Here is a 14,551-nt window from a genome sequence, read left to right as displayed (position 1 = left end):
ATGCAAGCTGGCACAAAAACTTCTCGATACAGTATGGGGTCCGGACGGAATGAACACTTCGTCCAGACGGATGATGCTGGTCTGTCTAGCGTCCGGACGGATGGAAACAGTAGACAGATGGGGGTACAGATGGGATGGCTCGATCGTCCGGACGGCTGACAGGGAACTTGAATTCTTCTGACTTGCAGACTCTGAATAGTGAAATCTCTGTTTACAACATCTTTACACTTAAGTGTTTTTGTCCAAACACAGAATGAGGCCAAAATACTAACAGTAAGGAGTTGTTGCTTCACCCATTGAAGGAAAGCAATTCATGAGTATATGTCTCTTTATCATTAGTCCTCATCATACCAAGTGTGACGCCTCATTTTTTTTTAATACAAATACGAATGAGTTATCACAGTGGCATGACTAATTGTCACAAAGCCAATATATGGTATACATCCCATAGTATGTACTTGATATTCAGAGTCAACATCTATGCAGCGGAATACATAAACCTGAACAGCGGAAATCACATCTGTAAAACATCAACTGTTAATTATACAAAGCTTTTTTATCGTCTATATGTTTAAGGCTTAAATCATAAAGTTAATTACACAAGCAACACAAGTCATTTACAAAATCTACAAAAGACTAGACTACCCACGGTCCAATTATTGCAACCGTCGTGATGAGCTTCAGTCATAGTACCCTAAATACATTGCTATTGGGTCATCGTCTACATTCGCTGTACCTGCAACCAAAGCATCAACATCTATATGGTCGTCGTGTTAGCCATGTTTGTATAGCTGAAGGAGTGAGTTCACCACCTCAGCAGTATAATACTCACTAAGTTTTCGCATAGAACTGACATTTCATATTTATCGTTCGTTTACGATAACAGCTACCATTTGTAAATTCGTTCACTTTAAAACATTTGGAGAAAATTACACTTTACCCCCCGAAGTTTCACCAAAATTACAAATTTGCATACAAAGTAAAAAAGTTGCAATCAACCCCAACAAAGTTACAAAAATTTGCAATGTAGCCATTTTGTTAGCTTTTTTTGTCTGACCTGACGGAAACTAAAACACGTACGCTGAACGTGCATTTTTGGGACAAAACTTCACTAAAATGCCCTCATTTTTCCTCCCTCCATTTTCAACCAGAGAGCTAACGTGGATTCTAAGTACACGACCGATAAGTCCTCTCTCTCTCTCTCTCTCTCTCTCTCTCTCTCTCTCTCTCTCTCTCTCTCTACCTCTCTCATCCTCCGGTGCATGTGTTCTCTCTCTCCCTAGCTTCCTTCGTTTCATCTCTCACTCACACACACACTCTTTCTCTCTTTAATCTCAATCTCTCTCGCATAGCTTCGGCCAGTTAATGAAGAACCAACCACCGTGTACCTCGGCTCTCGTGTCTCTCCCGTTTTATGTATAAAATTTAATTTTTTTTTCCTAGTTGCTACCCTAGATTATTTGATTTTTTGTGTTGATTTATGTATAGTTTTAATATTTTTGAAATATTAGTCAACCGATTATTCCCTAAAAATTTTAATTAATTAATTTATTTATTTTTCCAGTTTCTACTGTCCGTTAATTGATTTATGTATAGTTTTTTTTTGGTGTTCCGGTTGCTAGATACATTGTTAATTAGTTCATTTTGTATTTTATTGATGTTTAGATTTAATATTTTTAGTTTGTTTTGGAGTGTTTTTCTTAAGAAAATCTAGTGGGTATTTTGATTTGAACATAAAGTTGGCTAAATCAATTGTTAAATCATCTGAAATTGCTTTTGGCGATTAGGGTGCAAGTGCGTTTAGTGAGGAACGAATCTGCTATGTAACATGTTGGTCGTGCTGTGGTTTTGAAGTTCTTCCAAACCAAGATTATTATACATTGTTTTGAGTTCATTAGTTAATTTTTTAAATAACAATGTTATTAGTTAACTGTGATGTTTTGGAACTTATTCAATATGCATGTTTTACATTATCTTAGTATATGGGATATTGTTTTGTCAATATGTTGATTTATGTGTCTTTTGGATGGCTAGATATCCATATGATCATAGACCAAAATTAACATGTTATGAAAATAATAGGTATCGTTACCTATATAGTTTAATATTACCAGACATTATAGAGTTATATTAACTACCTCAAAATGGTTTCAAATCTTATTAAATTATTTTTCGATACTTCTATCTTATAATCGAAAATCACAGACCAAAATTAATATGTTGTAAAAATAATAGGTGTTCAACCGTCGCATGTTCCTGAACAAATCAACGAGCATCAAGAAGTACTTTTATTTTTTTATTTTATTTACTGACTGTGTTTGTTTTATCATTCGCAGGAAATGTCACACCCAATACACAGCCGTCGCACGTTCCTGCACATCGTGCTAACGAAAATCAACGAGCATGAAGAAGTGGCCGGAATGTATTTTTTGTTCTTGTTTTGTAATTTCTATATAACTTGTGTTTTGTTAGTGCTATAATTAATTTGTTCATAACTATTACCCATTTTATTGTATGTTTGTTGAAATTACTAATTTGATTTTGAATCGTTGCAATAATATTGTTAATAACTTTTAAAAATGTAAATTATTGTGATTGCTGGTGGATTAAAGGAAAGGTAAATTGTCTACTAGGTCAACCATCGAATATTTTTTAAAATATATATTCCGAAAAAGGAACCAAAAAAAAAAAGTGACGTGCAACATTTGCCACGCCATTATCATTTGCAACGTGGCAAATTATACCACGTCATTATTATTAGTGACGTGGTATAATTTACCATGTCATCAAATTGTGACGCAACAAATACGCCACATCACTAACTATAGTAACATGGCAAATTCTACCATGTCATAAGTTTTAATGACATTGTAATAATGCCATGTCACTACTTGTAGTGACGTGAACAAATGACCAAGTCACTAATGATAGCGACGTTGTAAAACTGGCACGTAACTATCATTAGTGACGTGGCATGATTGCCACCTCAGTATATTTGGTGATGTGGTAGGATTTGCCACGTCACCTAATACCGACATGGCGAAATTACCATGTCACTAACCAAGAGTGACGTGGGAAAATTGCCACATCACGAACGGCCATTTTGTGACGGCCTTATCAGTGATGACGTGGTATCCACGTCACGAACTGCTAGTGACGTGTCAGCAAATTTCCTTTTTTTTTTTTTTTTTTTTATTGTAGTGACTATACGTGTATACGAGCTTTCTAGTCCTTGGGAAATACCAGCATACAGGCATGTCTAAGTAAAAAACATATGGCATCAAACATTGCTATACAGAGATACAAGCATTTCCAAACCTTGGGAAACACAAGTATTTAAGCACAATCAAGCACAATGCCTTTAAAAACATCTTATGCAGTCTAGCCGTAAACATATACATATGTGCTGTTCCATTCAACCTCATAGGCATATATGTACGTCTAACATGAAAACTCATCAATGCAATCTAGCTGTAACTGTATACATATGCACTATTCCATTCAAACGCATAGGCATATTGATACATCTAGCTATGAAAACAACTTAAAATATCACATAAAACATCATGCATGCTCATGTACATCATTCATGTTTTCATTTCACTTGGGCTTGATGCCAAAGGGGACGCAACCCAATGGTCTTTCACAACATTGTGCCAATGGGTATGTAGCCCAATGGTCTTTCACAACACAATGCCAATGGAGATACAACCCAGTGGTCTTTCACAACACAGTGTCAATGAGGACGGAACCCAGTGGTCTTTCACATGCTCATGCTATCATCCTTAAATCATCTACATTTACTTTCATGTTCAAGCTTTCAGCACATACCTTTCTCATAACACGTAAACATTTCAACGGGTCATTTTCTCATCATAAATCATATAAATCATGTCTCATTCTCACCGTACTTTAAAACTCAATCAAAACATACTTCAATCCATACTTTCATACTCGTCATTTAAAACATATAAAACTTCATCAAAACACACTCCAAATCATACTTTCATATTCATATCTCAAGTCACTTAAACATCATCATCATATCTCAATATAATTGAAAGTTTTAGAAACACTCAAACACATATAATCCACATATTGTCGGTTCAAATTAAAACAAACATATCATTAGCATTTCTATAAAATACGTAAAACATAATATCTTTTTCTCAGTGAGTAGAATACTTACTTTGGCTATGCGGATATTGGGCTCAACTATGGATTCATAGCCAACGAATTGCAATGTATCACTAAAATCAATACATTGCACAACATTTTAGCATTTCTAACTCTAAACGTCCCAAAAGCTCTTGAATCATTCAATGGCTTAACCTATGAAAAACTCATAGAATTTTTAGGGTTCTATTCATCAACCCAAACACAAATAACATTAACCCATAAGATAATCTTAGGGTTAGGCTTAGGCACTTAAAACTACAATTTAAACAACAACCCAAAAACTAGGGTCTTGGAGAACTTATCAACAATTCACCCAAATGCAACCCGGAGCTTGGAGATCATTTAGAAAGCTCTAAAATGTGCAAAACCTAAAGAAATATTAGAAGATTAAACATAATCTCTCAAGAATCAACCCAAAACTAGAGAAATTATGAATTTCAGATTTTACCTCAAATTGAACGGTGAAAACATAGATCGGGCTTCATAGATCACATTTCTGGGGTTGGATTTGAGTTTAAAGGCTTGAATCTTCAAGAAATATGAGTTTTAGATGAAAACCCAAGAGAAAATGCTGAAGGGCGAATGGTATGCGAAAATGAGCTGAAAAATAGCTCATGTTCGACTTATATTGCGTGTTGTCCAGACGGATTAAGTGGATGTCAAAACACGCAACTCAATAGCCATAAAATTGAGTTTCTGCAATTGCTATCCGAACAAGGGTATTGGTTGTCCAGACAGCACCCCCAAGGAATGAATTTTCATTCCCTACAACTTCCGTTCGAACTTGATTCTTGACCCCTCTAGACCCGACTTCCCGAAACTCATTTTTATTTGTTTTCTAAGCGTTTTCTTGGCATTTTCATCACACTTTACCTAACTAATTATTTAGTTAATCAAATTCATATTTTAAACACTCAAATAATACCTTGGACATTACACCAAGTCCACTTACCATATTGACAGCGACCTTAGGTAATGGTCTCTATTTCGAAGTATGCATATCTTCCCCTCTCCACTCCCATTTTATTGGGTTCTTTATCGAATACTTCATTAGTGTTCTTCACTAGTACTTTAGGCGATTCATTATTGCATGTTTGTTGTCGTATCAGATCTCCTTGATTGGACTACCATCGTGCAGTCAACTGTACGAACCGTTTGCCATCGTTTGTTGGAACGACAAGCACTTGTAATATCCCTACACAAATGACCCATGCCGCGAACCTGGTCAAAAAGCACATAGTTAGAGCATTAGTAACAAACTCTCTAAATTTCATTATCTTCCTTAAATGTAGGATGTGAGATAGACTATTATTGAATTTTGAACAAATGATATTTTTAGAAATCACATCAATTTTAAGAGGATAAAAAAAATAAATTAAAAGATGGTTTCTAACATTACTATTTCTATATATATGGTAGGCGCGTAGTAAACAAAAGATTTCCCTCCTTTGCGTGATCCTATTAATTTCAACAAAAATCTTAAAATTACCCAAAAGAATGGATTAGAAAATAGACAAAAGTAGTAAACAAAAATAAAATTAAATGAGTATCCAAGAAGAAAACCAAGGGAGTAAAAAAAAGGAGAACTATACCCAAGCACATCAAAAGGCTAATCAAAAAAAATAAAAATAAAAAATATAAATATATAAAACTAAAAAAATAATAATTTAAAAAGAAAAAGAAACAAAAGGAAGGGGTGCCTGCAGGCCACGAACAGATCTAGGGGTGACTATTCGGGTCACCCCCTAGCCCATGGTGGTGGCCCGCAAGCCACCCCCAAAGGGGTGGCCGGCAACCACCCCTTTCCTTTTTTATTTTTTATTTTTTTTAAAGAAAATTATTATTTTTTAGTTTTATATATTTATTTTTTAAAATATTTATATTTATTTTATTAAAGAATGGCACATGTAGCGTTTTTATCAGGCTTGGCGTGACAACCAAACAGATTTTGTTAAGTTGTAGACGGAAGTACGGAACCTCTAAAATTTACTTATGGGAGTAAATTGTCATTTTTCATGGTTGCCGACCATGATCAGATCTGGGGGTGGTTGTTGGAGTCACCCTCCAGTCCATGGAGGTGGCTCGCAAACCATCCCCAAAGGGGTGGTTGCCAACCAGGGTGGCCGGCTTCCTTTTTCTTTTTTCTTTTTATCTCTTTTTTTTTTTAAGATTTTTTTTTTTGTTAGTTTTATATTTTTTTTAATAAAAAGTAACACATTTAGTATTTTTATTGGGCTTGACATGATAACCAAACAGATTTTGTTAAGTTGTAGACAGAATCTCTAAAATTTACTCATAAACCTTTAAATTTTTATTTTTTTTTTTTCTTTGAAAGAAACGTAAACCTTTAAATTGTTTTTGATTCACGCGGAGTCGCGGAGCGATTTATAAATAAAATTAATAAATCCAAACTACGTGGACCAACTTTACTTTTTTTTCCTTAATTTTATCACTGTTTTTCTTTCTTTTCCTATTTTAGCATTTTCTATCTTAATTTTATCATTTCTATTTTATTAATTCCTGTCTTCCTATTGTCGGTTCTTTTTACTCCTCCTCCTCTCTCTCTCTCTCTCTCTCTCTCTCTCTCAAGGTTCTTCTCCATCACCCATCTCTCCCTGCACCTCTTGGGGCCACTAACCATCACTGGACCTCCTCGCTTCAGCAGCCGGCGGATTTGAAAATTCTCGAGGTTCGGCCATAGTAGAACCAAAGGTATTCCTTTTAACTTTTTTTTTTTTGGTTTAAATGTTGCGATTTATGGCAAACCCGTAAGATTTTAAAGTTGTTAAGAGCTTGTTGGGGCCCGAATCCCCAACCCCAATTTGGGCATTGGGGGTTTTCATTTCTCTTTGTATTCAAGTTATTTTCAGTAGTAGTTGGGGGATTGATGGGTAAGGGAAAATACCGTAAGTCATTGGAGAATGATAGACTGTGTAGTAGTTGGGGAATTCCTACTAGTATTCGTGGTAGTGATTTTGGCTCATAGTGATTGTTTTTGGGTTGATTGTGTTGATTGATATGTTAGTAATTGTCAAGTTGTAAATTTTCCTGGTTTGGTTGTGCAGATATTCCTGTATAGATAGTGAGTATTGTTGTTTAGTGGGAGTTGTTTTTCTGCTTTATGAAGATCTTATTTGTTTCCAGCTGGTTGTTTTGACTTGCTGGAGTGTATTGTAAAATTTGTGTTTTTGGATATAAAAATTTTACTCATTCATCAAAAAAAAAAAAACTAGTTCTTTTCAGTAGAAGAGATGACTATTTTTGAAACCTTTCCTTACGTAAAGAGGTTAAAAAAAGCTAAAATCTAATTTTTTCCATAGTTTGATGTGAACCGAACAGCACAAGAACTAAGGGAAAAGGATATGGGTTACTTTGAGGGAGCCGTGACCTCCAAGACACCAAAAGATGTTCTAGGTTTTGATAATACTCAAGCATGACATTTTATTCATTAGGATTATGCTTAAATAGGAAGCGGCTAGGTCATAAGACATAACTGTTAGGTCTAGCCGCCATTTACATCATGCAAGAACCTTAGATGAATAATAGCTACATGTTACAAGGCTAGGTTTAGCCGTCATTGACTTATACCCTAGTGAGAAATAATGCTCACAAATAGCATATAACCTTATTTGGAATATATTTTCCTTATTAGACTAGGAAATAAAGGCTGGAAATAATAAGGAGATTTACTCCTTATTCACTGCTAGTGTGAGGCCTACAGTATTGCCATGTAGCCTCTGCTTGATCTCCAAGATATGTCCATATCATTCCTCTCCCCTAACAACTTCCTTGTCCCCAAGGAAGAACTTAGGAAATTGAGCTTGGACCATAACCTAGTCTTCCCACGTTGCCTCCGCCGGAGAAAGACCTTGCCAGTGTTTTTTTTTTAAAAATTTTTTCTGAACTAAAGCCAAGCAAAAGCTATCTTCTTTATCTCTCTCCCACCACAGTGAACACAAGTGACTCCCAAAGGTGTGGAGGCGCGGCGTGAGTTGATGACGGCGCGTTTGGAAGGTTGGGTCCGGTGCTTTCTAAATTTGCGGCTGAGGTGGGCTGATCTGCGGCTGGTCGACGGTGGTTTGGTGGGACGCCGGTGTGGATGGATTTTTATTGCTTCAACAGCTCTTTTCTTCCTTTTTTTGTGATGGTGGTAGCTGATGATGTAGGTGTTATGAGCAAGGATTGGCTTGTTGGAGAGGGGCGTGGTGGAAACCAACTTTTAATTTTTCTCATATGCTTCTCCATCTTTTTGGTGAATTTTAGATTCCACGCGAGGAATCCTGACCGCATCTTTTCTAGCTTTGCTTGTTGCTCTGCACTCAAGAAAATTTGGAAAGACATGGTGATGGGCATGGATCAGTGATTGTTGTAGAAAACAATCAACCTTGCTCTGATACCACCTGATGTGAACCAAACAGCACAAGAACTAAGGGAAAAGGATATGGGCTACTTTGAGGGAGCCGTGACCTCCAAGACACCAAAATATATTCTAGGTTTTGATAATACTCAAGCATGATATTTTATTCATTAGGATTATGCTTAAATAGGAGACGGCTAGGTCATAAGATATAACCATTAGGTCTAGCCGCCATTTACATCGTCCAGGAACCCTAGAGGAATAATAATTACATGTTACAACGCTAGGTTTTGCCGTCATTGACTTAGACCCTAGTGAGAAACAATACTCACGAATAGCCTATAACCTTATTTGGAATATATTTTCATTATTAGACGAGGAAATAAAGGCTGGTAAATAATAAGGAGATTTACTCCTTATTCACTGCCAGCGTGAGGCCTACGGTATTGCCACGTAGCCTCTGCTTGATCTCCAAGATATGTCCGTATCGTAGTTCTGATAACAATTTGCAATCCACATAGACAAGGCTTGGCATTCTATTAGTTTGGCTTGTGACTTTTCACGCTCAAGAATGAAGCATCTAATTAAACCCTACATATTTGGGCTCCTATTACTCTGAATAGATGCATGAAAGCATTTAAACTGGTACAGCTTAGGATTGTTAGTAATAGCATGGTATATGTACAAAACTGCCTTAGCTGAATAAACTGATTGGTTCCTTGGGCTAGTTTTGGATTTTTTTTCACAAATATGTATCTTCCTAGTAATGCCTGTTCTACTCTAGAATTTTCTTTTCACTTGCTTGTGTTTTTTTTTTTATTTTTTTTTTTTTATGAGCTTTCTCTGTATCAGTCTGACTTATTGTACAATCACAATACCCATCTATTTTGTAAATTCTCATTTAGCTTTTGAGTCCTGTCAATAGTTCAATTGGGTTGTAACGAAATATGGATGCTTCAAAAGTTGGTTTAAGAATTGCTTGGCTAGGAAGGGTGATATCTATTCTTTAAAGCTTTTTGGAGAACCCTAACATTTGTCCTGATTTAGGTGTGAACAGTAAAGTAAATGGCTGAGGGAGATGAGGACTTGCCAAGGGATGCTCAGATTGTGAAGTCACTGCTGAAATCTATGGGTGTTGAGGACTATGAACCTCGTGTTATACACCAATTTCTGGAACTGTGGTATCGATATGTAGTTGATATATTGACAGATTCACAGGTCTACTCCGAGCATGCTGGAAAGGCTGCAATAGACTGTGATGATGTCAAGCTTGCCATTCAGTCAAAAGTCAATCTTAGCTTCTCCCAACCACCACCAAGAGAGGTAACTTTGGCTTACAATCTGCCATACTATGCTAAATCATCTATGTCTTGGTCTTTAAACTCCATTAGAAATTGAATTCAGTTTGCCTTAAGCTATTAAGGTAATATATTTATTGCCTTAAGTTTGTCTTCGGCGTCCTTGAATGCTTCTCTTAGGTCTGAGGGGTTTTCTCCCGAGCCAGTTGGCATTGTTGGTGGGTCTGAATCTTTCGGAGCTACTTTTACAGGGGCGGCTACCTTGGGTGAAAGGCTTTGCTTGTCTTGTCCGGTGATGTCGGAGTGTGGGGCTCCCATCTTCCTGTCAGATTCTAAGCAGGTATAGAGATATTACCGGAAAGCGAAGAAATGCAATGTAGCACAGATGGACGCTTCTCTGATTCTTGAGGTTGTGGCAGCGATCAATGTTCCACTAGCGGAGTCTTTGGGTGTTCCTTCTCATCTCCCTATCGGGTCTGTGGACCAATCCTCAACGATGCTGGGTGGGGGAGGGGCTTCGGTTGCCCAGCCCTCATTTGGTGGTGTTGGGCCTGCTTTTTCGTATCCGTTTGTCATTGGGGGGTTCCCTTCCTCTTTTCAGTGGCTTTTGTTTCCACTGAGGCTGTACTCCTAGGTGTATGAGTGTTCTCCCTAGTTTTTATTTGGTATGTTTTGGAGGGACCAGCAGTCTTCTTAGGTCTTCGAGGTGGGTGAATCTTCGAAGGGGGATGATCCTGAGGAAGGGGTTGTTGTATACCCCAGGGTAGTGCAAGATGCTAGGTCTTGTTTTCGCACGATGGTGTTTTTTTTCAAGAGGACTGAGAAGAGTTTTCTGGATTTCTTGACTTTAGTTGATGAAGGGTAGCACTCTGCCTCTGCTCCTAAGAAAAAAGGGAAAAGAGAGGTTAAGAATGTAGAATGCTTGATCAATTTCGATGCTTGGGGTGTGGGTTCTAGCCGGGTTAGAGGCAAGAGGTTAGGGGTTTAATGTAGCCTTTCTTCTGTTTTTTGGGTTTTTCCAGGTGTTCTTCCTTTGATTTCTGTTTTTCTTTTGTTTTGGTGTCTTTGTATACTTCATGTATGCTTAGGGGCGCCTATACGCTTTTTTAATGCTATTTATTTTCTTACCTTTAAAAAAAAATTATTTATTGACGTATGATTTCTCTGATGTGAACTATGGAAGTGATCTCTGAGAGTTGTTGAAGTTCAAGAGCTAATAGTCTCTTATAAGATTTAAGTTGTTAAGAACTTTGGCTCTCTTCTAGATTTAGAGTTGTGGTGGGTTCTAAATAAGGCAGCTTGGGAGGTGAGTGGTGTTCTAATGAGTCTCTTGGGTTGTATGGGGTGGGGTTATAGAATAATATTAGGAGGGTTTGGGGGATGGTTTTTAGTCATACCAGATTTGAAGTGGGAGATGGCTTCAAGATTAGATTTTGGCATGACCTGTGGTGTGGGGATAAGGCCCTTAAGGAAGCTTTTCCGAATTGATATAGTTTTGTTTGCGTTAAGAATGCTTTTGTAGTTGTTCATTTGAAGCTTTCTAGTGGCTCCCATTATAAAACTTACGTTTTATTAGAGCAGCTCATGATTGGGAGGTAGATATCTTTGCTTCATTTTTCAATTTGTTGTACTCCGTTTGAGTGAGACGGGGAGATGGAGACAAGTTTTTTTGGGCTCATTCCAAAAGAGGGTTGTTTGATGTTAGATCTTTCTAGTGTCATTTTTCGTAATGAAAGCATTCCATTCCCTTAGAAGAGTATTTGACAAATTAGGGTTCCTTTGAGAGCGGTTTTTTTTGCTTGGTCAGCCGCCCTAAGAAAGATCTTTACCATGGATAACCTTAGGAAGCGACATGTCATTGTGGTCGATTGATATTGTATATGTAAGAGGAACATGGAGTCTGTGTATCATCTTCTTTTCCATTATAAGGTTGCTTGTGCTTTATAGAATGCTATCTTCAGTCATGTGGGGCTGTCTTGGGTCATGCCTAGACAAGTGGTAGACTTGTTTGCGTGTTGGAGGGGGTTATTTGGTAGCCCTCATAGTGCAACTGTGGAAGATGGTGCTTGCATGCCTTTTGTGGTATTTTGGAAGGAAAGAAATCTTCGAGGACCGCGAGAGGACGGTGGTGAAGCTTTAGTCTCTTTAGTCTTTACCTTGGAATAGTTGCATTTGTCTTTTCTTATTTGCTTAGTTTTCATGGTTTTTTTTTTTTTCCTTGTAGCTAAGTGTTTCTCTTGTATGCTTCATGTGCACCTGGGTTGCACTTTCCACTTTTTAATGCTATTTCAATTACTTAAAAGGAACTTGGAGGCAGCTTCCATGGAGTTTGCAAGTGGATATTTGAAAATTTTGAAAAGCACAATTTCTAACAGTTCTGCACAGACTATGGTCAGAATTCCTTAACTATTTATACGTTCTTAGCTAATGTTGTATCAGTAGTTTTGGCCTTTGGGGCAGAGGCAACGTTTCCTTAACTATTTCTAAATGTTTTCTTGGTCGATTTGGATTGCTATTGCCACAATTTATGTAGCAAATCACCAATAAAAAACTATAGGATATTGCTTGAATATTTTGCAACAATAGGATTTACATAAGCTTTTAATGCATAATTTTCTTCGTACTCACATTTTATGTTCACTTGACAAGATTTCGGCTTAAACTCTCTCACCCCCATAATAACCAGTGTTATTTTATGCTGAAAGATATGTGATGCATGTACTCAATTAATCATCCACCAGGTCCTACTAGAGCTGGCTCGAAACCGGAACAAAATACCATTGCCAAGGTCAATAGCTGGCCCTGGTATTCCTCTCCCGCCTGAACAGGACACGCTGCTCAGCCCCAACTACCAACTTGCAATCCCAAAGAAGCAACCTTCCCCTGCAGTTGAAGAAACCGAGGAGGACGAAGAGGGTGCTGATCCCAACCTCTCACAAGAACAGAAGACAGATATGCCGCAGCATACTCCTCAAAGAGTGTCCTTTCCTCTCACAAAACGTCCCAAGTGAAAACTTTTTGAACTGTACAAGAGCAATTAGATCTATTGGTCTTAAGCAATAGTAAAAACATCAACATGTCCACTATAATGCTGATTTCTATTGGAATGAAGTATGACAAAATAATTTGTTTCATCCAGTGCTGATTCTGTCCGCTTTCATCTAGATTTCTATTATCGTGTAATATTCAGGAAGTTATTCAAATTGCAGAGCATACGAAAGCAGAATTCCATTATTGTTTAAGATTTAGAAAGTGATTGAAATTGCATGAAATTTCAGGCTTTTCATTGGTGAAGAGGGTGGTAAAGTTCAATATTACAAAAGGTGGGGGAGATTCAAATTGCAAATACTGATGACTGTATTCTTTTCTGCTGAGCATCGCTGCTGAAAGGCCCCCATTCATAAATCGATGCCTAAACCTGTTCGACCAAGAGCTCTGCATGAAATTGCTTGCTTCCCCTTATAAGTTATTCTAGAGTTGTATTAGAATGTGTATTTATATTCATTTGTTTTTTGAATGTAGTTTCTGGAACAGAGTTTGGTTGGGAAATCTGAAAAAGTGTTTGAGTGAAAGCCCTCCTTATGAGTGGGATGCCATTGTGGAGAGTGGAGTAAAGGATTGGAAGGATAAAGGGCTAAAAGTTGTTTTATGCCAGCTGGTTTTGCAGTTTAGAACATCTGGAGGGAGAGAAATAATAGTAGGCATAGAAATCAGTTGCTTACCGAGGAGAAGATTGTTCAGAAAATATTCTGGGAAGTTAGAACACGGGTGATTTAAAAGGGCAGATTTCCGAGAAGGAAAATGAAGATTTATGCAACAAATGGGACCTGTTGGAGAGTACTTTGGAAACGTAGTTTGAGTAGGGTCTGCTTGTGAAATTGGTTTCACTGCTGTGGCTGAGCAGAGTTGGTGTACTGGTGTAGTTATCTGTTGTGGCTGAGCAGAGTTTTGAGGCTGGATAACTGTTGTTTTTCGTAGTATTCTGAGCAGTGATCTTGGTAGCTGCTACAGAGTGTAGTTGCATGTTGTGTTGTGGTGTCTGACCGAGTGTGCTGGGGTCGCTGACTTGGTTGAAAGTGATGAGGCTTTAAGGTGTTCTCTGTAGGTGCTGCAGGATTCTGAAACTGCTGCAGTTTTTTTGTTTATCTTGAAGCCCTTTTGGCTTACTAGTTTTCGGCTTAGCTTTGGGGGCAGATTGTTGGCAGTGGATTTAGAGGCGTTAGTAACTGTTTCTGTGTGTATCAGCACGGTTGAGGGTGTACAAATTCTTTGGATTCTGTTTTGTTGAGAAATGCTTTTATAGGTAGTGGTATATTTTGGATATTCCTTACTGTATAGTTTAGTGTTTAGGAGACTTGTTAGTTTCCTGGAGTTTCTAGCTAAAAACAGCTAGAGTGCATTGTACTTCATTGTTGATGTAGGAAACAGATTTAAATGTATTCTTCCCATGCATTTGCCCTCATTTTAGATTAAAAAGGTGATTCTATCTAGATGGTGAGAAAGGTGGATCTATTATAAAGAGATCAAATTGAATTTGATTAATAAATCTTGGAGTCTAGAACAGTTGAATTTTAAATTTTCTATTTCAAAGAATCATGTTTGATTTTTAATTCTGTGATGCTTGAATTGTTGACTATTTGACTTTGCTGTCTTTAATTGAAACTAGGTCCAAAACTTAGGTCTTTAAATAAAAATAAAAACTGAGATAATTTGAACC

At 37.4% G+C, this 14,551-nt stretch overlaps 1 protein-coding gene across 2 annotated transcripts; it reads left to right on the top strand.

Moving 5' to 3' along the window:
• Positions 1-6,710: 6,710 nt before the first annotated feature.
• LOC133864751 (transcription initiation factor TFIID subunit 9) lies at positions 6,711-12,972 on the top strand. 2 transcript variants are annotated; one of them, XM_062301163.1, is made up of 3 exons: positions 6,711-6,891; positions 9,594-9,859; positions 12,576-12,972. In XM_062301163.1, exons 2-3 carry the CDS (start codon positions 9,602-9,604, stop codon positions 12,843-12,845), a joined length of 528 nt encoding a protein of 175 aa, XP_062157147.1. In that variant the 5' UTR covers positions 6,711-6,891; positions 9,594-9,601; the 3' UTR covers positions 12,846-12,972. The 2 variants fall into 2 exon arrangements, with proteins under 2 accessions (XP_062157147.1, XP_062157146.1); XM_062301162.1 differs by having other exon boundaries at positions 6,712-6,891; positions 9,584-9,859.
• Positions 12,973-14,551: the final 1,579 nt, after the last annotated feature.

Source organism: Alnus glutinosa, chromosome 3 (genome assembly GCF_958979055.1).
Source record: "Alnus glutinosa chromosome 3, dhAlnGlut1.1, whole genome shotgun sequence".
Classification (NCBI taxonomy): domain Eukaryota; kingdom Viridiplantae; phylum Streptophyta; class Magnoliopsida; order Fagales; family Betulaceae; genus Alnus; species Alnus glutinosa.
This window is presented reverse-complemented; position numbering and strand designations above follow the sequence as displayed.

Coding starts and splice junctions, on each gene's coding strand:
- LOC133864751 (XM_062301163.1), top strand. CDS start 9,602: ATGGCTGAGGGAGATGAGGACTTGCCAAGGGATGCTCAGATTGTGAAG. Junction 9,860..12,575: donor CCCAACCACCACCAAGAGAG/GTAACTTTGGCT, acceptor ATCATCCACCAG/GTCCTACTAGAGCTGGCTCG.